The sequence below is a fragment of the Apus apus genome, chromosome 12 (genome assembly GCF_020740795.1).
Source record: "Apus apus isolate bApuApu2 chromosome 12, bApuApu2.pri.cur, whole genome shotgun sequence".
NCBI lineage: Eukaryota > Metazoa > Chordata > Aves > Apodiformes > Apodidae > Apus > Apus apus.
Window position 1 is genome coordinate 9,637,832 of NC_067293.1, and position 23,093 is coordinate 9,660,924.

A 23,093-nucleotide genomic window follows, 5' to 3' on the forward strand; every position below is an offset into this window, starting at 1 on the left:
ACCAAGAGCATCCTGGGCTGCATAGGATTAGCATGGTCAGCAGGTCAACAGAGGTGATCCTTCCCCTCTCCTCAGCACTGCTGAGGCAGCATCAGATTCACTTTACAGCTACTTGAAAGGAGGTTGTAGCGAGGTGGGGTTGGTCTCTTGTCACTAGTAACAAGCAACAGGATAAGAGGAAACGGACTCAAGTTGTGCCAGGGAGGTTTAAACGAGATATTAGAAGGAACTTCTTCACTTGAAAGGGTAATTAAACACTGGAATAGGCTGCCCAGGGAGGTGGTTGAATCACCAGTCCTGGAGGTGTTTAAAAGACGTATAGATGTGGTGCTTAGGAACATGGCTTAAGCACTGGAGTTGGCAGAGTTAGGTTAATGGTTGATAGAGTTCAGTTATGATTGGACCTGACTTGATGACCTTAAAGGTTTTTTCCAACCAGAATGGTGCTATGTGATTCTGTGTGTGATTCTGTGAAGTGCCATGTACAACTCACTAGTACAGGAAAGACATGGACATAATGGAACAAGGCCACCCAGGGAGAGGCCCTGACGGGCTTCTATAATGATTAAGGGCCTGGAGCATCTGATGTACATGGAAAGGCTGAGACAACTTGGGTTGTGTAGCCTGCAGGGGAGAAAGCTCAGGCAGGGGTATTAATGTCTGCAAATACCTGATGGGAAGGAATGAAGAAGATGGAGCCAGACTCTTCCCAGAGAGTCTCACTGGGTTTCAGAGTCTCAGTGGTGCTCAGTGACAAGACAAGAGGCAAGGGCACAAACTGAAATTATGTTTAAACCTAAGAATTTTTTTTTTTTTAAATTTTTGGTGGTCAGATACTGAAACAGGCTGCCTAAAAAGCTTGTGGCATCTGAACATATTCAAAACCTGACTGGACATGGTCCTGAGCAGCCTGCTCTGGCTGCCCCTGCTTTGAGCCAGGGAGTTGGAAAAGACAATCTCTAGAGACCCTGCCAGCCTCACCTGCCATCCACAGAAAAAAATTTCTCTCTCCTTTTTATCAGAGACAAACCATTGATATTTTTAAAAGACAAGATACGACTGCTCAGTCCCACCTACCAAATGTGCACTATTCTTCCATCACTTGATTTCTTTTGAAGCCAGAGTCTTTTCTTTCATTACCCCATTCTTTCCCTGCCTTTGGTCTACTGTTCACATGCACACCCTGTTCTTACCATTCTAGATCCTTGTCAAGTCCTTGGAGAAATATTCCAGCAAAACCCCTGGATCTGTCTCCATCACTCTTTAAAATGGCTTCCCTGCCTTGACTTCCATCTAAGAGTTCCCCACTCTGCTTGTGATGTTCCCTTCACCTGTAACTCCAGCATTTAATTTTCATGGCCCAAAAACCCAGATCCATATTCTAGATGAGGAGCCAGCTGTGGTTATGATTGGAATAGGGAATAAATAAAAATTTAATGGAATAATTGTGAGGTTATTTTAGGTTTGTTTATTTATTTTATATATTAAAGTTACTTTGCCTCCTCTTCACTGTCCTTTTTCTTAGGTGCTGTGTAGCCATTAAACTATGTCATGAGAGAATCATCATTTTTGCCTTAGAAATATCACCATGCTCCATATCAATTTAATATTAGCCAGTTAATCTCTGTAATGCTGTAATCCAAAACTGTAAGAAAAATGTAAAGGCTAATGCAAAAAATTTTAGTTGCCTATTTGTTATCATGATGGCTGATGCAGTGGAAACCAAGATGTCTTTGTGCTTTCATTCAAAAAATAATTTACCCAGGCAAATGAAAAAGTAAAATTGGCAATGGTAGCTTAATTTCTCAAATCTGGCATATAGGTCTATACTTCCAGTAAGCCTGGTGCTGGCAAGCACAATTGACTTTTATTTTAAAACCAGATACATTTTAATTATGTTCCCTCTAGATTTCCTCTTAATTAATTGGAAATATCCAAAGAGTTAATTAAAAATATAAACTTTATTTGATTCTGTATCAAACCTGACATCATGATCTTTTTATCTACAAGGCAAGAATTATGTGGGATCAGAAGTCTGAATCATTCATGATAGTTTCCAGCCATTTTTTCCCCTGTCCATTGTTCAGTATAAAATCTTATAAGCTTTTCTTTCAGTCAAGGTGAAAGCAATATTAAGTCTTGGAAGTGAGGCTTACCAAAGACATGTAGCTCTGTGAAATCCCTGTCTTGTAATCCTGCCTTTCTATTTGCCACCCCTACTCAATATCCCACTTTCTATATAAGCTTCACAATATATAAGCAGTTGATGAGATTTATGTGTTTTACTCCTGTTTTCTTTCTCCATAAAAAAGGCTTTATCCTTAGTGCTGGTATCTGTGATTGTTTTTGCTGGGCTTACTAATCCTGCAGCTCCATTCAAGATGCTGGGCAGTTGGTAGAGGGTGGAAAGTGAGGGAGGAGGAGAGTTGTGTTTGTTAAGATTTAGGACAGTATGTGTAGTGAATTTTAAAAACATTGCTAAAATCCAGATAAATAATTGTGAACTTACATGGGTGATTGTGCACTTCTGAAAGATGCTTTATGAATCAAAGCTTGGCCCTAGTACATTGGACTAAACAGAATTATTTCTGGTCATTTTGGAGACATGAGAACAGATGAGATAGAAGTTGAGTCTGCTCTATGCTAATGAGTCCTACATTTCCTTTTTGCAATATTGCTCCTGATGCCTTTAGCAGCTCCAAGTATGTTTTTCTTACAGCCTCTGACTTCATCTGTCATGGCATTTTTCTCTTAAATAAACACATTCCTGGCTAGAAATGTAAAAGCTTTCTTATTTGTTATAAAGGTTCAAACCATAAAGAGTATTGTTGTTGTTAAAGAAGCTCTTTGTCTCTAACCTTTTAAAAGTAAATCACTGCCTTTAAGGTGAATTAAAACATACAGAGAATTCAGTATGCAAATAGCATGCACACCAGATGATCTGAAGGAAGGCTGCACATTTCCATAGAAAACAAATGCGAGTGCAGGAAAGCAGAGTGTACATACAGTTCTCAAGAGGACCTGAACAGCAATTTATTTTCAGACTGCTAGAAGTATGCAAATTCCTACAGAATTAAATGTGAATTTAAAAGAAATGGCATCTATTAAGGACAAGGCAACCCAAAGAGGCAATTGGGAACTTAATAATTTAATCAAGAACTTTAACAGGCTCAGCAGTGTATCTAAAGTCAATGACTCAAATGTCATCTCCTTTTAGCAAAGATGTAAGTGGTCATGTTGAAAAATGTCTTTTAGAGGATGGGATTTGAAGTCTATCTGTGACCACAGGCAAGTATGGGAGTGTGCTGTGCATAGATTTTCAGAAGATTCTCTATCAAAAAAAGCGTCATCTGTTCACTTGAGCTGCTCATAGGATATAGTAGTGAGACACTTGTGGTGTATTGCCAGAATTATGGTTGTTGGTTTTGACTTTTATTAGTTTAACCCAGTAAGTCAGGATAAGTTTGACTCTGTCCTGACACACATGTAATCACCACAATCATTAATTAAAATCTTACTGCTGGGCTCTGTTCCACCTGATGGCTGTGGGACTGGCTGGATGTTACTGAGATTATGACCTGAAGGCAAGGGAATAGTGCAAAGGGCAGGGGCACAGCCTTGCACAAGGCATATTGCTGGTGAGCTGGCAGCCACCTGCGTAGACATGGGAAATGTGTTTTTTATTCTTTTCTACAAAAGCACCATATTAGTGGAGTGGGGACGAGCCCACAGGGTGGCAGAACTCAGGCTTGGGAGGCAGTGCTGCCTCCACTCTTCCCTGTTGCCCTTACAGAATCCAGCTGCTCGGTTCATCCTGCTGCTTTTTTGTCTCTTAGCGATTCCGTTTAATGACTCCATTTGTGCAGGGAGATGCCTGCACGGGGTCAGGGAGGGCAGGAGGGGTTGGTTTAGAGGAATGTGCAACATCACATTTAGTATAAATTTAAGACAAAACATGTAAGGTCAGATGTGTCCATTTAGATGCATTGGAAACTACAAGTTTTCAGGCCTTTTGAAAGCTGTCAGAAGGCAAGGAAGGTCACTGCTTATAACTTTAGGAATTTAACTTCAGGCATTTGTATATGCCAAGGCTTGGCCTGGGTCCTCATGGCAGGAAACCCCCTGTACAACCTGGAGCCTGCTGAGCCCCGCTGTGCTGGTGCACTTTAATAAACCCAGTGAGGGGCTGGGCAGTGTTACCCACCCCTCAAGGAACAGAGTAAACAGGAGTTTTCTGAGTGGGTAGATGCAGTGTTACCTCATTTCAGAGCAGAAATACTTGAACTGATAACTAAAATTAACCTGCTCAGCAGGGGAGACACTGATCGCAGGGGTGAGTTTGCCAGGTAAGGTCACCTCCACAAGCGGAGTCTTCTCAGCCATCTGAGTTACTGTTCTTTATACTCTGCCCATCTGCTTTAAAAACACACGGGACTGCACTGTGTCTGTAAAACCACAGATCTGCAATACTCGTGCTGCCCTGGACCAGGTATAGAGGATTACCAAAATGTTCATTCTCTGGCTGTTTCCACTGGTTACGGGTCATCCTCTTACAACTGAATAATATGTGATTTTTTTCTTCTTCACACAGGTCGTAATCCTCGGCAAACATTCCAGAGGCTATCACTACATGTTAGCTAACCTGGTAAGAACTTTACTTCATTACAAGTATAGCTAAGTTTGAGGGTAATATATTCTGTTCAGGTTGTGGCAACTTTAATCAGCAAGAGAGGAAACGGATGGATGCGTTCTTGGATTTTGGTAAATTATTTCAGTAAATGCTAGAACTGGTATGCTCTAGTAGTTTGTACTCAGTAATGGTCCTTCTTTTGTCTAAGAATCTAAAATCGTCTCCTATTTTAAAATAATAATTTAATTATGTGTTTTCCACTAATTTGTATCCTCATAAATAAGACACTTGATAACTGTAATCTTCTATGTCACGTATTTGAAATTTAAGCACTCCAGGAAAAATTGTAGCATATTTGTGTATAAAATAAGTGGTAAAAAGCTGCAAATTAGAACAGTTCCTTCAAGGAAACCAGCCAGGCTCTTTAGCTGTGCTTTTGTATTTCAGAGTGTAGGTTTGTGCTTGTGTATGTGTTGACCTGCCAGGACAAGACAGTACATTTTTATCTGCATCAGAGCTTCTTCTGGATTCTAGAATTGATTTTCAGGGATGTTTATGGTGCCATAGGCTGCTAGAGTTCCTTAGAAGAAGTATTATATTGTAATTGGTGCTGTGGTAAGACTAGTTTTTGTGTTCTGTGTTTAGTATAAGTGGAAAAATGTTTTTCCAAAAATCACACTTTCAAGTTAGCAATCCTACTTACTAGAATTTTCTCTGTGTCCATGTTTTGGTGTAATTAAAGTACAAAAACAAGATTTAAAATACCCTTATTTAGTGTAAGTACTGCATGGCTTTAAGATGTGTCATTTTGCATTATAAGAACCAGTCATGATCTCACTGTGCATAGAAATACAGGAGTTCTTATTCTGGGTTGCCTTCTAACAAGTATAACCATTGACATTCAGATAAACATGACTGCAATCAAGTCATACCAATCAAAAAGACACCAATTTACTGCCTCAGGTATAAATAACAACAGAGTGGGAGAGAATCATACCTTTATGTTTGCAATTGAATATGTTCAGTAATGCTGTAACTGCCTGGCAAGAGGTGTGGTCTTTGCCTCCACAGAACAAATGGGTGGGCAGTGGTTTTCTGCTCCCAGCACTGAACCCTCCTGTGCACTTTGCTGTGCAAATGGGAATAAGGTCTTTGAAAAGTTTTCACCGCGATGAGGAGAAAAGAGGAAGTACTCAAATGTCCTCACTGTTTTATTTCTGACCAGTGAATATTATGTACCACATTGCCACAGCACAGGAGGGCAGTTTCTACAGCAAAAGTCTGAAAAGAAGTTGTTTTAAACTCTGTTCTATGCTATATATATATATCCTGTTCTATTTAAAGTCTATTCAATTGGGATTGTGATAGTAATTGTCTCCTTGGTAGAATATTTTAAGCTAACAAGTGGGAATTTAATCAGTTTCTTTTGTGCTACGCTTATAGCAGGTAAAACTGGGACTTTGGATGGCAATGATTCTTGTTTTCTACATGTGTCCTCCCAGGGTTTCACAGACATTGTTCTGGAGAGAGTAATGCACGGAGGTGCCAACATTACTGGATTCCAGATTGTTAATAATGAAAACCCAATGGTTCAACAGTTTCTGCAGCGCTGGGTGAGGCTTGATGAAAGGGAATTCCCTGAAGCCAAAAACTCACCATTAAAGGTATTCATTTTACTAGTGATGGAGACTGTATGAGTTGCTTTTAAAACTTATTTGGGGTTGTTTAACCCCATGTGTGTACTTGTGTATGATACAGATCCCTGATTAGAATATGATGCAACATTCATTGCCTTTCCTAGTAAGGAAAAATCTAGTCCTGCCCAGTGCCTGGGGGGATACCAGGGTAGGTGGCAGCACCATGTTGGACCACAGACAGAAGAGGAACCTGTTACGAGGTTCTGCTGCCAGAAGGCTGATGCCGTTCTCAAACATACTTTTCCATCCCTGGAAACGTGATTTCTATGGAGGAGGAAAGTTATTCCCGTGTCATCCCTTGAGTAAGCAGAGAAAGGCAAACAGAGGCCCACAAAATGTGGATTAGTGTATTGTTCTCTGATGATTAGGGCCTAGGCCTGCATTCTAAAGCTTCCCAGCAGTGATGCAGAAGTGAAGATAAGTATCTTACTAATCTTAAAAGCTCTGAAATGTATGAAGTTAACCTGGGAAGATTTTATTCCACTTGAAAGCAATTTACCTTGAGGGAAAAATTGCTCTCTGTCCTTAAAAAGGAATCTTAACTATATGGTACAAACACAAAGATTACATTACCTTTCCACAAATGTACTGCTCATTATAGAAATATGCACCGAATTTGTCAATCAGACAAAAAGCATGCTTAAAAATCAATGTACAATAGTTTTGATTAGGAAATAAAATTGCCTAGAGATTAAAGCCCTGATGTTTAATTTATTCTGTATTTTATCAGCCTTTCCCTTCCGTCTTTCTTTTTTCTCTTTGCATGCTCATGCATTTACAAGTAGAATTCAAATAAAGTAGAAAATTAGATAGCTCTCTTGGCATGACTTGGAAGGGGCTGTTTTAAGGTTACTGGGAATTGATGCAGTCTGCTGAAAAAATCCTCAGTGTGTAAGTTTTATGTCATTCTAGACTGGACAGCTATTACAAGGGTCTTTTAATACAAGCACAAATACCACAAAAATACTATCTGATTCTGTACTGTTGTGTGGAATGTGATGTATAACCTTTGTTAACTTGCTGAGAGAGGAGAGGGTGATCATTGCAAAGCATCATAGGAAGAGGTAAAGGCGAGTGGGATAAAAAGAGCACCGGTACTGAGGTACAGTCAGAGCAGGAACCACCCCACACCCACCCAGTAGGAGTGTAAGCTGTCCTGTCCTACAGGATAGAGTTAACTTCTGAAATTTATGTCATATCCACAAAGAGAGTAGCTGTACATGCAGTTGAAACTTGGATTTCCACCTTCCTAAGTTAGAAAGACCTGGGCAGCAGGTCTTCCGGCACTAAGTCCAGCAAAGGTTCCTTGGGAGCCACGAGCTCTACTGTATCACACTGACAGCCAAAAAAAGGTCTCAGATGTGGTCTCAGTAGGGCAGAGTAGAGGGGTGGATAAACTCCCTTGAATTGCTGGACACACTCTTGTTAAAGCACCCCAGGATACCACTGGCCTTCTTGGCCACAAGGGCACATTGCTGTTCCATGGATAACTTCTTGTCCACCAGGACTCCAAGGTCTTTCTCCATGGAGCTGCTTTCCAGCAGGTCAGCTCCTAATCTGTACTGGTGTATGGTGTTATTCCACCCCAGGTGCAGGGCTAATTACATGGGTCAGTTACAAGGGGGTTGAAATCTGGACTTACACACGTAGCAAATTTGGTTGCTCCCAGTATGTACATGTTGAACTGGTCTCCTGTACACAGACCCTTAAGTTAGAGGAGTGCTGTAATGCCAGTGCAAACCAGGGGTGTCATATGCAAAGCCTGGGACACTCTAGGATGGAATAACTTTCAGACAAACACATGAATGTGGAAAATATGTGAAAAAAAAAAAAACCACCACCTCCATGACAATTCCTTCGTGGTACTAAAGTTATAGCATCAGGGGGTGTCACCAGATATGTACGACAAGCAATGGATGAAATTGACAGCAATATGAATAAGTATTTAAGGAGCCTGGGGAGTTTGTTGAAGAGCTGCTGCTACTCAGATTTACCATGGAGTAAGACAAGGCAGATGGGGAATTACCAAGGAGATGTGATGCCTAAAGTGTATTTTGTGATTACTTGCTTGTATAGCTGTCTTCTAAGAAAAGTAATCTGATCTGTTCCTTGCCACAGATGCTACCTAATCAGGATTGTGGTCCAAACAGAAATTATTTATGTTAATTTCAGTTCAAAATTGTCTTGGCAATCTTGTTAAAAAGAAAAAGAATACTCCAAGCAAAAGCCAAATATGAGCTGCTCTTTGCTACTGGTAGCAGTAGGGGCCAGCATGGAATTGCAGACTTTTGTAGTGACCCCATTTAGATGAGCAAGCTTCCAATTAAATTTAAACTTTATGCAACTATAATCTGGTTTTGTTACTTTGATGCTGCATGCTATACAAAATGAAAAAGTTTTTTATTTGCTGATCGAAATAGATGGAATTGTTAAACTACAAAAAGTACCTAAGGCAAGACAGAGAGCAGGGAAAAGGGCTCATGAGCATTATTCTTCTAAGAGTATTTTAACAAAGAGAAGGACTAGACCTGATAAACCTGGGGCAATTCTAAGACTGCAGTTTGTTACCATATTTTGTTTCCATCCATTTTAGTATACATCTGCACTGACCCATGATGCAGTCCTAGTCATAGCAGAGGCTTTCCGTTACCTCCGAAGACAGCGTGTGGATGTCTCCAGGAGAGGCAGTGCTGGAGATTGCCTGGCTAACCCTGCGGTGCCGTGGAGCCAAGGAATTGATATAGAAAGAGCGCTGAAAATGGTAAGGGCAAACATCCCAGCTAATGAATGTGCAGATTCCACTACAGCAGCAGTTCTCCTGGGACTGAACTTGCGTGTTACTTGGTGTGCACAGTCCCTATACTCACACAAACAGCTGCAGCTCCTCAGGGGAAAAGAAAAAGCAAACTTTATGCCAAACTCCAAAGAATGGCTAAAATACATTCAATAGAGAGGAAAGCATAACAAATCAGCTCTCAAAACTTTGGCCAAAACCACGTCCCTCTGGGGTTGATTGTCCATACCAGAGCACCTACAGTCTGACTCCCCCATAACACCCAAGCTTGCCCTGACAGTGAGCATGAGCCATTCTGCAAACAAATATTGGGCATTTCTGAAGTCAGGCTGAGGCTGCAAATCAGACTAACAGAACTAGACTGGATCCTCAGCAAGTATATTGTAAATCTTGCAGGGATACATATATTTATGAACTTAAACACGTTTTGGTAATTCTGATAATTTGTCAGTAAAAAGGCAACTTGGGCTTGTTTAAAGCAGTGGAAAAAATGGTGTTGGTCATAGCAATGCTGCTGGATTTCAGCACCAGCCTGAACCTTGACATGGTTTAGCTCCAATCAAGTCGATTCCTCGCAGAACTTTTTACTCAGCTTGTTACCTTCTCCACGGCCTGTTTTTTTATCCCCAAACACTAGTTATTGTGTGGGATCCTACCTCACTTATGTCTTTAATTTTGTTGAGTTTTAACTCTTTTTAGACTGCTATATGTGTTAAAGCAAGTGACAGCAGGAAAAATTTAACAACATTTCTGTAGACATAGGAGGCAAGAGTATGGTCTGCATTTGATCTGGCTCAAATAACTCAAAAACAAAGCTGTTCGGATTTATTATATTAATGCAGACATGGAAGTGGAGTGAGATCAGAATTAAGCCCATGTTAGGTATAAATTAATCCTAGGTAAGCCTTTGTACACCTAGCTTGATCACTGTTTTTTTCAGTTACAGGATTTGAAGGATTATATCAGAAGGTTATAATGAACTATAGAAGATTATTCAGATTATATCCCTCTTAAGAGCGAGAGAGATGGTTCAGTTTCACATTGCCAGAGCTCTTTTTATGCCATTATGTCACTTTCTAGCAAATGCCCTAACTCCACGTCCACTAATGTAGCATTACATGCTTTTGAAGAGAAGTTAATTAAAGTCAACCTTCACTAAAGTTAAAGAATTTGTACTGGCAATTTTAACTTAATTACAAGCGAAACATAAAACTCTCAATGAGGTATGAGGTATTCATGTCAGCAACAAAAAAAACCCACAACACTGCTGCAGGACACGTCCTTACTTGGGGGAATTTATTTTAAAAGCATAAATCATAAGATATGCAAAATCAAACTCATTATTGTTAAAAAAATAAAAAGCAGACATTTGACTTCCAGGTGGTTGCCTTGTATTGCTTTAGTTATTCAAAGTCAGTAAGTCAGGTTTATATAAACCTCCAACAAGTGCTCCCCAAGACCATGCCACACTGTCTTCCAGACCCCACCCTGTCCCTCACTCTCTCTGTATTCAGATAATGATATTGAATCTTTGCTTCAGGAAAAAAAAAACACTTTGATTTAACAGTTTTTCCTCTCCACTCTGTAACAACAACTCCAATAAGAAGATATTTTCCAAGACATCCTTGAAATATCCTGTGCCACACTGTAGTCATCCTGCTGCCAAAAGCGAAATAGGCATTACCTGAGTCTGCTTCCCTACAGCTTTGAAACTGTGCATGTCTGTGTTTCTAAAGCTGGTTCTAAGGCACCACGTCGGTGGCAGACAGTTTAGCTGGGCAGATCTGGGCAGTTATAAATAGTCACTCCGTTTGCAGCTGCCTCCCCACGCTGCTGCCAGAACCGCTCTGAGTCCTGGTGAGTTCTCCTGCCTCGGTGCAGCCAGATTTTGAAAAGTGCTGAGTTTTCCCACCAAAGATAGAAACAAATTAAATTTGAAGTCAGAAGGTGTCAAGAGCACAATGCTCATGTCTCCATATGCATCGGGATGAAGCCAACCTAACAAGCTCTGCTGAGACGTGCAGTCACTGCTGCACTAAGGTAGCCAGGGAGCTCCGAGCAAGTGCCAAGAGCAGGCACATCAACTCACATCTGGCTGCAACTGATATGTCAGCTACCCTACCGATACATTTGCTCAGTCCACAGTTGATAAGACCTCTGAGGGTTAAATTTGTCTTTCAAAGTCCCATTTACCTCTCTAGCTTTCTAGAGGCAGGAATAACTCACATGTTCTTCCAGACCCCTGAAATGATAGAAACTATTTTAAGAAAGATTCAAGTACACTTACTGATAAAAACAATCACACTACTTATATGTCAGTCTGAATTTGGCTTACCTGATAATTTGGAGTTCAAGGAATTTTCACTGTTTTATGTAGCCTTGTCCTCCATAACAAGTTTGATTGCACCATCTCTAAATTATAAACAGCAGAGCAGTCACCAGCCTGGAGCAGCTTCCCTTTGACTAGTCTTCTTTCACGTCTTCTGTAACTTCTACATCATTTTGCTAAATATTAAAGCTAATTTACCCCTAGTGAAGTTTATGACTGTTACGCTGTAATCTCAGGCAGAAGGGGTGTCAGTGTTGATAAGTGATAAATGGAAATATCTCACACTTTCATACAGAGAAGTAAGAAAGATTTTTTTTCTTTGAAACAAAGTACTTCATACTTCTCCTTTTGATGATTCATGTGAGTAGGTAATGATAATGACTTCCTGTCTATCCGCCCCTCCAGCCGTGTTGAGACCAGAAGTCCATAAGCAATAGAGACAATTGTCTGTGCTCATTCAGAGACAATATTAATCCCTTTATTCTACACTGGGACTGATCTTAAAATAAAGCACTTCCTGGAGTGAGCAATGATACAGGATTCTGGTCCGTATCACAAATCACATATTGTGAGGGGTTTCATGGCACTGAGCTGCTGTGTGTTCCTTCCTGATACTCCGTGCTGTTGGTGAACCTGGTGTGAATAAGCATGGTAGAGTCAGTCTGTCTTACATTTAACATGCATGCAGGGCTAATTTCACTTAAATGCAGTAGGGAGTCACTAACTGAGTACTAACTAATAAATAATATGTACAGCTGAAACTGAGAGAATTTGGATTGGTTTTGTTATGAAGAATACAACTGGCTGTGGCAAAAGCACTACCAGTCTCTTATATAGATAAAAATTGTACTAGAGCTAGTAGATTCCTGCAAAATGTAACAGAGGGAAAGATAAAGTGAATCTTCTATTAAAATGTTTTTTTTCTGTTTGTCCTCTTAAGGTGCAAGTCCAAGGAATGACGGGGAACATCCAGTTTGACACGTATGGGCGGAGGACAAATTATACAATTGATGTGTATGAAATGAGAGCTGCTGGATCACGGAAGGTGAGTTTCAAGCTACATATCCAGATTTCACAGCTTCACAAATATTTATTCCAACAAACTAATGGATCTCAAAAATGCCACACAGGTGCTGTAATAAGAGGGCCCTGGGGAACCCCATCTTCTTGCTGTCTTTCCAATAGCAGGAACCTTGTTCTACTCTGTTCCTAGACGAAATCATTCAGCCTGCTTAATATCTTCATTGGTTTGCACGTCAATTGCAGACCCCACTTTTTCCCTTAAGACCCTTCTAGAGCTTTTCCACTGCCAAGCATAATACCTTTTGTCATGGTCCTCTGCTCAGCCCTATCTCCTAAATTACTCTCCATCTTTCCCTTCCTCTCCATAACAGGCCTCAGAGCCATAGTGAAGCTGGAGCCAGAGTATTTTAGAAACTTTCTGAAAATGACACAAAATTAGCTTGGTTTTTATTAGGATTTTCTACTCATTCTCTTGTCTCCTAAGTAAAGTATAGATCCTAAGTGGTATAGTAGCCTAGATCCTCGCTATAAAGAAATTTAGGGCAGATTTAAAAAAAACAACTTAGGTAGACAAGGTCTCAGAGGTATCAAGAGAAGAATCTGTGTGGCTGAGGCATGTATAAATCCCCCTGATTTCACCTGGCAATAGGTACCAAACCTGTTTAGTCACCTCTGAGACTCCTTAAAATCTTATGCACGTATTTGACAAATAACAAAATACCTGTGGGTATGGCCCAGCCATTCAGCTGGGTTTACACTGCAGACACAAGTGTTACTTCTGTGCTGTGCAGAAATACAAAAACTAGTGTAACAGCTTAGCAATGTAGCCACAGCACCATGAAGGTCAGCACAAGCCAGCTGACAAATAATCACCTTGTGCTCACACAGGGGTCTGTACCCCATACTTAAGATAATCCTTCTGTGCCTGCATTGTTGACAATGTCTGTGCATCCACTCTAAGCTGGCTCAGGCACATCTAGGGGAACTGTACTCACTGTCCAAACTGCAGCAGGATTTAGTTAAAAATTTAAAAATCAAAGAATTTTACTCAGAGTGCTGTGCCATTTATTTATTTTTTTTTCTGTGGTGTATTCTTATGCCGTGGGCATGTGGGAATTTATTCTGCAGGCATGATGTGAATTTAGAGAGGGAGAATTTAATATGTATTTTCACTTAGATTTCTTGTATTTCTTTGCAAGTGGGCCGGAGAACACAACTTCTTTAAGGAAGTTAAATTAAAGATAATGTAGTCCTTCAATGGCAGAAATGTTGCATGAAGTGTTACAAAGCCATATGTTTTGACAATTCCTGTTTCAAGTTCATGCAGCAGAATCCTTATAAATGTATGTATTGAGGTAATGATCTCAATTTTCATAGGCTGGTTATTGGAACGAATATGAAAGATTTGTGCCAGCATTAGATCAGCTGCCCTCTAATGACAGTTCCTCTGTGGAGAACAGAACTATAGTAGTCACTACCATCTTGGTAAGTTTTATGTTCTTAGTGTATTTGTGTTTAGGAAACAAGACACATGGCTCCTGAGGTGTGTTAGACACCTTGCTAGGAGGCAAATGCTGAGTACTGTGTGACTTCAAGTGACTGAAAAGTTCAGTATCTTCCAGAGATGTTCTGAGGGCTTGACCCTACAAACTTCTCTGTGTGTTCATAAGTTTACTCACAGGAGGAGCTCCCTGAGCTCAGCATTGTGCTTTGCTGCTTCTCACACACTTGAACTCAACCCAGTGCTTCACATAAGTGAAGTTATTATGCATGTATGTAAATGACAGCAGGGTCTGGCCTTCCTGCTGTAGGGTCAAATCTTGCACCCCTCACTCAGGTGCAGCGCCTGTAAGCTCAAGCCCTGTGGACTGAGTAAGGGTGGCACAATGAAGCCTGTAGAGAACTGGAACTGCTCTAGCACTGGTTGAAGAGCGACCTACACTCGTGCAATTCCAAAGGAGTAAAGCTCTTCCCATGTCTGATAAACAGCAGCACCTGTGGCAGCCCCAATGCCTCTAGCAGATGTGCTCTGGACAGTATTGTTTGTGACTCTTCTGCCTGTTTTGATTCTACTAAGCATGAGCCAATTTTATGCTATTTCTTGAAGCATTGTGTTTTATATTCCTATGGATTTAGTGAGATATAATCAGCATTTCAGCTAGAATTTTCCAAGAAGGCTAAGGGAATTTAGTGACAAAAATTGCTGCTGAGGATTTTAGCCTAGTTTCCCTTAGGCTGCTTTGAAAATATCTGTCAGAGCCCCATTCTAGGCCACCAGGGCCTTAGGAAATTGTTTTGATGGTGCAGATGTTGGATATGTCAGTTCTTTAAAGACTAAAACCTGAACTATTACTACAGTGATGCTGTTTGACTGTCAAATCAGGCCTAATCCTGCAAACAGAACTGTAATTTTGTTAAAGTAGAAAAGTCCTATTGTCTTGAATGAGTCCATGCTAGGAATAGTGTTATGGGTGGCTGTAAGATCAGCCAAGGGGTTTTAAACTGCAAAAGTCTGTCTGTCCAATTTCTGTACCAAATCAGGAAATACTGTAAATGCTTGCCAGTAATATAAAGGATAATAACAGCTCTCATTTTGTGTGTTTTAAAGCTGTATTTTGCATTTATAGACTTTTGATCTTTACTTTTGTTTCAAAGGAATCACCATATGTAATGTATAAGAAAAACCATGAACAACTAGAAGGGAATGAGAGATATGAAGGATATTGTGTAGACTTAGCTTCTGAAATAGCAAAACATGTTGGAATAAAATACAAACTGTCAATTGTTGGAGATGGGAAATATGGAGCTAGGGACCCTGAGACTAAAATATGGAATGGCATGGTGGGTGAACTGGTCTATGGGGTAAGTTTCTCTTAACCTTCATTTTAATGTTCTTTATAACAAGTTAATAATCTGCAAAATAAAGATTGTCTGTTTGAATACCACCTTTAAAATTCTAGATATTTCTTTGTAGTACCACTTTTATAGTCTACTTTTCTAATTGTTTCATTGCAGGAAAGTGTCACTTTTTTACTGCTGTTCTCCAAATCACAGTCCAAAAAATGTTGAGAAGTGGCATTGGGCAAATATCAAATTGTTTGCAGCAGAATTTCCCATTTGCCCTTCATATGCTGCTTTTGCATTTGCCATGTTTCCTCTTTCTCTATCAGTCTTGTAAGTGCTGGGAGGGTGTCCCCCTTGTGATCCTGGCCCTTGAATCACTGTTGTCCGTTTGTGTTTAACCAGAGACTAAAGACTCAGCCCCATGGTTGCATTTCAGGGTAAGAAGCAATGACGGTGTGAAATTGACTGTATCTTTTTTTACTTTTTAAACTCTGGGTTTGGCTTTAAAAATCAACCATCAGACAAAAAAAAAAAAAAGGTCCAATTAATTGCATTCCTCTTGATATTTCTGTATTGATTGTCCATTGCTTTGTTCAGTAAGAACTAAAACAGTCAGGAATTGTCATTTTAGAAAATTCTTTGAAAATCAGAATTTTGGAATAAAGATAAACTAGATGGAAGGGGAGAAAACTGGCTTTGCAGAAAAGACTTTACAAGCTGATATTTCATATTTGCATTTTTTTTCCCCAAATGCTAATAAGATGATTTTTTTATTCCACCCAGATCTTCTCTATAGGTTATTTTTAACAAGCTTTCCTTTATTAAAATATCTGAGCAGAAGTGAGTATTTTCATTGCCTCCTTTTGTTCCATGGCTGAGTGTAGTTTCTAAAAGTCTCCTCAAAATTTCCTTGGCGTAACATATCGTTCTTGTAAAACGTTTGCTGAATAATTCTCTTCAAATGAATCAGTCTTTTTTAAGTAATTACTAGATTTGCAGAAGTTTTCTTATTCTGGAGCAGCCACTCCTGATGCTGGATTGTTTTTATACTCAGTAGCCTATTTGACTTGGAAATATTTTATATAAGCAACGATGTTTTTTGTAGCGTTGTATTAAGGAGAGGGGGAGATTGGAGAAAGTAAACAGGTCTGGACCCCTGGGTTGTATCTTCACTTCCTTGTTGCATATGCAAAAGGCATGACAAAAGAGAACCTGAAATTGCTGCTAACAGCCAAGGCACAGGGACTGTCTATGCCAGAGGAGGAAAGGCATGATACGGGTCACTGCCTCTGGGATTTGATCCAAATAAGATTAGTCTGTATGATTCAAGATCCATCAGGATAAAGGGACACAAAAATTATCTGAGGACTGGAACATTTCTCCTATGAGGAAAGGCTGAGAGAGTTGGGGTTGTTCAGCCTGGAGGAGCCTCCAGGGAGACCTTATTGCAGTCTTTCAGTACTTAAAGAGGGTTATAAGAAGGATGAGGACAGACCTTTAGCAGGGCCTGTTGCAACAGGACAAGGGGTAATGATTTTAAACTAAAAGAGGGTAGATTTAGACTAGTTCTAAGGAATTTTTTTATTATTTTTTTTTTTTATGATGAGAGTAGTGAAGCACTGGAAGAGGTTCCCCAGAGAGGTGGTAGATGGTCAAGGTTGGATGGGGCTCTGAGCAACCTGATCTAGTTGAAGGTGTCCCTAACCATGGCAGGGTGTGTTGGACTATGTGACCTTTAAAGGCCCCTTCCAACTCAAACCATGTTGTGATCCTGTGATAAACAGGTTGGCTGCAGCTGCCTTTTCCACAGTGGCTTGGAAAAAGAACTCAGCTCTGGTTCTGCCTCCTTAGCATCAAACTGATCCCTAACTTCTTCCCCGCCATAACCTGTGACCTTTCCATACTTGAAAAAACCAGCCTCCCAGGCACCATAGACCATACCTTAAAACAACCCCACCATTGTAATTTTCCATTGAAAAAAAGCTATTTTCTTTTGTATTCTGATGCAGTTTTCATCTGTGTTTTCTCATTAATGAAAAATTGAGGAATGTTTCCCTCCCTGACCCCCAACAGCTCCTCTTCTCACACTGCAGGCTCAGTTACTGAGGCTTCTTCACTGCAGCGCTCAATTATTCAAAGGTCAGATGTGTCCCAGGGGTTTAACTGTAGACCCAGGTTAATGCTTAGAGCCCAGCACTGCTGAGCCAGCTCCCCATCCTGCCGAGCTCAACTTCTGAGCTGGCAGGCTGCACAGAAATCCACCTGGCTTTCTGGAAGCAAGAAAAACAGCCCCTGAGTACAAACCTCACCAGCCCTCCAGACCCTTCCCCAGCCCTGTTTGCAAACATCATTAAATACCCTTGGCCCATTTCTCCCTCTGTTGAGAGGAGGCTGTGTACCACAAGGATGTGCACAAAGCCCTTTGAAGATGAAAAATGCTCTAGAAGTGCTAATTATTTGGAGCAACCGACTCATTTACGTGCTGACTTTCCTTTATCTCTCAGGGGCTTACAACTGTATTAGGGAACTAAAAGTGTACATTACCCCTAATGCCCTTGTGAGCCATGTCTACAAAATGACTGTCATATTTGGCTCCTCTGCATTCCATTTTGGGAAGACAAGAGGGAGATTAGATTTTAAATGCCTTTATTAGCATGTATGGAAGATGGTCATGGAGAGATAAAAGGGGCCTGATTGGTTTTGGTCCCAGTTATCCAGCAGCTGAACTGAGCTGTGGCAGAAATGACAATCTTTAAGACTGCATTTGTCTCAAATGATAAGCAGGGACTAGTCACTTGTCAAATACAGCATATTCCTGACCCAACAAGCTTCTCACCACCACCTGGCACTGCTGGGAAATCTTACCAGGCTTTTTGAATGCTGTGCCCTTTCTTGCATAGCTCCATGCATGCAACTCTTCTCTAAAATTGCTCTTAGGACAGTCATAGGAAGAGAAAGGCTTGTCATTTTAATGCCAAAACCCTAATTAACTCTAATTAATGTTTAGTTTGTGCCAGTTCATTGTTACTGTTGCTCTTGCTTCCTGTGGGATGCAACATAGAGTCAGGAGAGAAAGTACAGCCAAGGCCTTGTAGGCTCCAGACCAGAGCTTCAGGGGGCTGGGAATGGCAAGGAGGGATTGGATGGGGCTCAGTGTGCACTGAACTGTACCCAAAAACAGGGCTGCTGTGTCCCAGTACTGTGGGTCCTGAGGCTGACCAGCAAAGCCTTGATCCACTCTAAGACTAGCTGGAGGTCTGCATTGACTGGGCTAACCAGATCAGTCCCAAATCACCCATTACCTGGGGACAGACACGTTAAAATAATTCCTATTAGAAATTCTCCCTTCTGTGTCCCCTACCACATCAGGGCTGGCTGGAGGGCCCCCAGAGTCGAGGTCAGTCTCAGCCTTTCCTCATGGCTTTGCAATGGGCTGTAAAAAGAAAGCTGGTTAGAGAGAAAGGCTCACTCCTTGGCAGCAAAGGGATGGCAGCCCTGGAGGCAGGGAGCTGTGCCCCAGCAGGTATCCGCCAGCTCTTTTGCTTTGAACAGGAGAATGCAGAAATCTTGTTAGAGAGGAGGTAAGAAGGCCTTGTGTTTTGTTAGCAATTTCCAAATGTTGGTGATAGTAGTAGTAATAATAGTAATAATTATAAAATGTGACATAAAAATGAAATTTATTTGATTTTTCCTAAATCAAAAAACACCAAGTTGAAGAAAACATTAATGTTGCTCTTTCACTCTGATAGTGTCAAAATAAGACTTCTTCCTACCAGAAAAAAGATCTACCAATTCAAGTGCTATTATTTTTTAAGCTAAGAGAAATCTCTAAAGCAGAGTGGAAACTTTTGGCAGAATAAAAATAGCAAATAGGTAAAGCTTTTTTCCCCGCACATTTTAGAAAAGGGAAGTAGCTAAATCATTCTCACTCTGGGAGGCTGAATCACTGTTTAAATCTAACCAGCAAAGCAAACCAGCAAGGCAAGTCCTTTCCTCCAGTGATCCATCTGTGCCTCCCACTGTGCCCACCCCACCAGCCCGGGGCTCAGGGCTTTGTACCCACCAGCTGGGCACTAGACAATTGTCTTTTCTCCTCTGTAGGGTGAGCCTCTTTCTGTAGACTTTTAATTCTTCTTTCCCTTTTAAAGCAGGCTGCTGTTCTTCCTTCACTGTTCAGCCTTCTCTCCCCGGGCCTGATGCTTTTCACACTGCTGAGACTAATTGACAGTAGGTTTAACATAGATCTTAATTGTAACTACAGACGCTTTGGGAGTGGAAAGAGCAGTCAGACCTTACAGTCTTTAAAACTCTCCTTAGGTAAAAAAAAGGTCTTTATAAAAACCTTTCAACATGTAAAATAGCATAAAGGACTGAAGCAGGGATGTGAAGGACAGCCAGTCCCCTGAATTCAGGCAGCCTCTGCAGCCTGTCAGAGTGGGACCACCTACACATCTCCCTGCCTTTAGCAGACTAACACGCCTCACGTGGTGCTGGCCTCTCTGGCTCTCCCAGCAGCAGCAGAAAGACCAGGGATGGCATATACAGCCTTTGAATCTCAGCGGAGAGGGAGACTGATTTGATTCCAAGTTCTCCTCAAAACATCCCATGTGCTTTTACACTGCCCGAGTGCACCGTGAGCAGAAGCAGCTCGCCCTTCTCCCCACACCCCTGGTTTCTAGAAGAGGGAAGCCCAGGTACAGGTGCCCAGAGGCAGCCATGTGGTGCCTCATCCTGTACCCACACAGAGGGATAGGGGGGTCCCTGCCCAGGCAGGTGGCCCCTGCCTGCAGCCCTGGCTCAGAGTCACGCTGACCTGGTCCCAGACCTCGGCTGACCTGCAGCTGAGCACAGACGAAGCACACATATGTCCTCAGCTCACAAAGCAGATGTACCCTGAATTTCTCCATCTGCATCCAGTAGCAGTGCCCCAGGAGCTGTGGGCACCCACATAAAGCATGTGAGGACTTCACATTCACAAACTGCAGCAGACAAGGCCAGCTGCAGTTTTAACACCTTAATACTGCTCCGCTAATACACTTTAAGACTTCAATGCAGCATGTTGCTTGTCAGATACCAGTTGTTGTTTTTAAATAAGTGTGAGCTGATGTGTTAAAGACACATTGCCCCATGATTTGGCCTCTCAAAACACCCTGATATCCTTGGGTATGCTGGACTCTCTTTGCAAGTTAGCTTTTACCAGCAGATACCACAGGTGATGTGTTACTCTGTCTGACACCCTTTTCTGCTACCTGGAAACCTCAGACCTCACTGAGAAGTTCTAAAACGTGCTCAGAATCAGTTGCCATTCCAGCAGTCTCTTCTGATGCTGCTGTGCACCTGCATTCAGCACTTCTGGGGTGCCTGGAGGTTTGGCTCCCAGTGGAAATGGGGCAGTGTCCCCCTGGTCCAGGCTGCACATGGTCTGGGTACTGGCTGACTTCCCAGCACACAAAGGTCTTGCAAAGTGTCCGTAGCCCCAACCCACTACTTGAAAAGCAACAGACTAGCAAAGGAATTGTTCAGTTCTGCAAGCATGAGTGACCAGAAGCATGTACAGAGAGGAGCAGAGTTGGTATCTCCTGCTATCACTAGTGCATGACTTTGAAGTGAGAAAGACTCCTCTGTAGGTCCATAAGTAGAAGTCAATCCCTCCTTTTGGATTACAGAGGTGCAACATCCTATCGTTTTTCTTTCTCCGTGTAGAGGAATATTTCCATTTGCTATTTTTTTCTCCCTTCCCTGAAGAGCCTTGAGGTTTGCAGCTCCCCAGGGTCAGCTTTGAGAGAGTGGGTAGTGCCTCTGTGCTGCATGTCCTCTCTAAATCCCTCCCTCCCACACTAGCAGGCAAAGGCAGAACAAGCCTCAGAGGAATCCATGACATTTCTCGCCTGGCTCAAATGCAGTGAAGATGATGTTTGAAACACCATTAGTCATGAGTGATTAGCAAAGCTTAGTTATTGAGGTTCTTAAACCCCCCTCCAGTTCTGCACAGGGAAGGCCATGTTTGTGGTTGTGTTCTTTTTAATCGAGCTCAATTTTTATGGGTTCTGCTTATCTGCAGCCATAAGAGGGAGGGAAATTCACAACTGTGCTGCAATTATTAATGATCCTTTTGGATGCTTAGTGCTCTCCATAAGCTCTCCATTTCAACTACTATATCTCTAAATAAATAAGCAAAGAGCAGTATGGATTTTAACCTCTCTAATGCAACTGATATCCAGGGAAGTGGTGGGGAACCAGGCTCAGGTGCTGGATTGTAGCTGGACCCCTCTCAGTGCCCTGGTTGTTGATGGTTTCCTGAGACCCTGTGTCTGAACCCACACTTGTTCCCTCTGCAAACAATTTCTATCATATTCATTTAAGGCATGAGGGTGTTTGTTGGTGTTTCCAATGTACTGAATGCCTATCAAAAATGGCAGGAAAGCAGAAAGACAGAAATGTATCAGAAAATTAGTATTCTTTGTAATATTAAAATGCAATTTTAAATAATTTACAAAGAAATCCATACTGTATGATATGAATGAGGACATGGTAACAATCAGGCCTTTAAAACCTAATTTGTCTGTACTTCAGCACAGTACCAGTTTCATCCCCACAAAGGCCCCACAGGAACATCCTGTGTGAACTCAGCTGTTCATGAAGGAGATACAGACTTTACTGCATGCTGCATCAGCACTTAGGAAGAGCTCCACCATGTCTACTTTGGCAATTAAAATATTACTTTGGGAGAATTAAATTTCTCCAAGTCCAGGAAAATGCTACAGAAAGCAAATGCTCTTAGAGCTGAACCAGCCTTTTCCTACCTTGACAAGCTGCTCCAGGGCTGGCTGTCCATGTGTAAAAGTGCTGGGCAGTCAGGCACCTGCCTCCCATGTAAGCTTCACTTTGTGTGGAGCCACTGTGAGGTCTCTGCAGGGGTCCTGATCTGTTAAGGTTGCTCTAATAAGGATTAATTTATAAGTACTTCATTAGTTCAACACAAACTACAGTAGCCATGGTCAAAGTGCTTAGTCTTCCAGCCAGCCATGGATTCTATGTTTAAAACTGATGCTTTGTGTGCATCTCATGCTTACTGACTAGAGACACGTAATATTTAACAGTAGCTCAACAAGCAGCAACTACAAAACAAATGTATGTTTTGGGGGAATTTATCAGTGAACAAGTTCCAGCATCATCCAGTCCCTTTACCCCACTCTGCCCATGTCCCCCCCAAGTCTCTCTGTTTTGTAGATGATTTGACACACTCCCTGGAAAGCCAGCAAACAGGCATCCAAAGGCAGCTGGCATTTTCTGTTCTTACATTCGAGCCACATTAAGCTAGATTTTTTGCAGTAAGTGACCACAAATCAGGTGAGGGTTTTCTCCTTGAGGAAACCAGTCACTCAAGGGGAAAGGCAATGCCCTTGTGTGGCTGAATGTCTAAAGGAGCTGAGGAGGGCTGGGAGAGGGGACATTGAGGGCCGTGGTTTCTGAATGGCTTCCTTACATGCCCAGATGTGTTTTATCTGATTATTCCAAGCAGTGAACTTGTGCTTTGTAGGTGCATACACCAGTGCAAACTGGTGGGAGAGATTCCCGAATGGCTGGAGCAAATCCAGAGCCCGTGTGTGCAGGCAGGTACTCCCCAGAGGGCAGTTTGCTACAGGACAGGCTGTAGAGGGCCAGTCCTTGGCCTGGCAGGTCTGCCCTCAGTCTCAGCCTTAAAACCCCCTGGAGGTGCCTGGAGTCACCAGCTCCACAGGGCCTGAGATACTGAGGGTTTCCCTACGAGAAGCC

The 23,093-nt window shown here is 41.8% G+C and overlaps 1 protein-coding gene across 5 annotated transcripts in view; it reads left to right on the plus strand.

Annotated features, from left to right (window-relative positions):
• GRIA3 (glutamate ionotropic receptor AMPA type subunit 3) overlaps positions 1-23,093 on the plus strand; it is a 146,225-nt gene that overhangs the window by 78,728 nt on the left and 44,404 nt on the right. For 4 of the 5 annotated variants that reach the window (XR_007890714.1, XM_051630707.1, XM_051630706.1 and 1 more), the window contains exons 5-10: positions 4,592-4,645; positions 6,133-6,294; positions 8,921-9,088; positions 12,391-12,495; positions 13,851-13,958; positions 15,129-15,335. Coding sequence is in view for 4 of the 5 variants with exons in the window: in XM_051630707.1 (XP_051486667.1) it covers positions 4,592-4,645; positions 6,133-6,294; positions 8,921-9,088; positions 12,391-12,495; positions 13,851-13,958; positions 15,129-15,335 (804 nt within the window). In the remaining variant the exon portion in view is untranslated. The remainder of the gene's footprint in view (positions 1-4,591; positions 4,646-6,132; positions 6,295-8,920; positions 9,089-12,390; positions 12,496-13,850; positions 13,959-15,128; positions 15,336-23,093) is intronic. The other variant, XM_051630708.1, reaches the window with a different exon arrangement.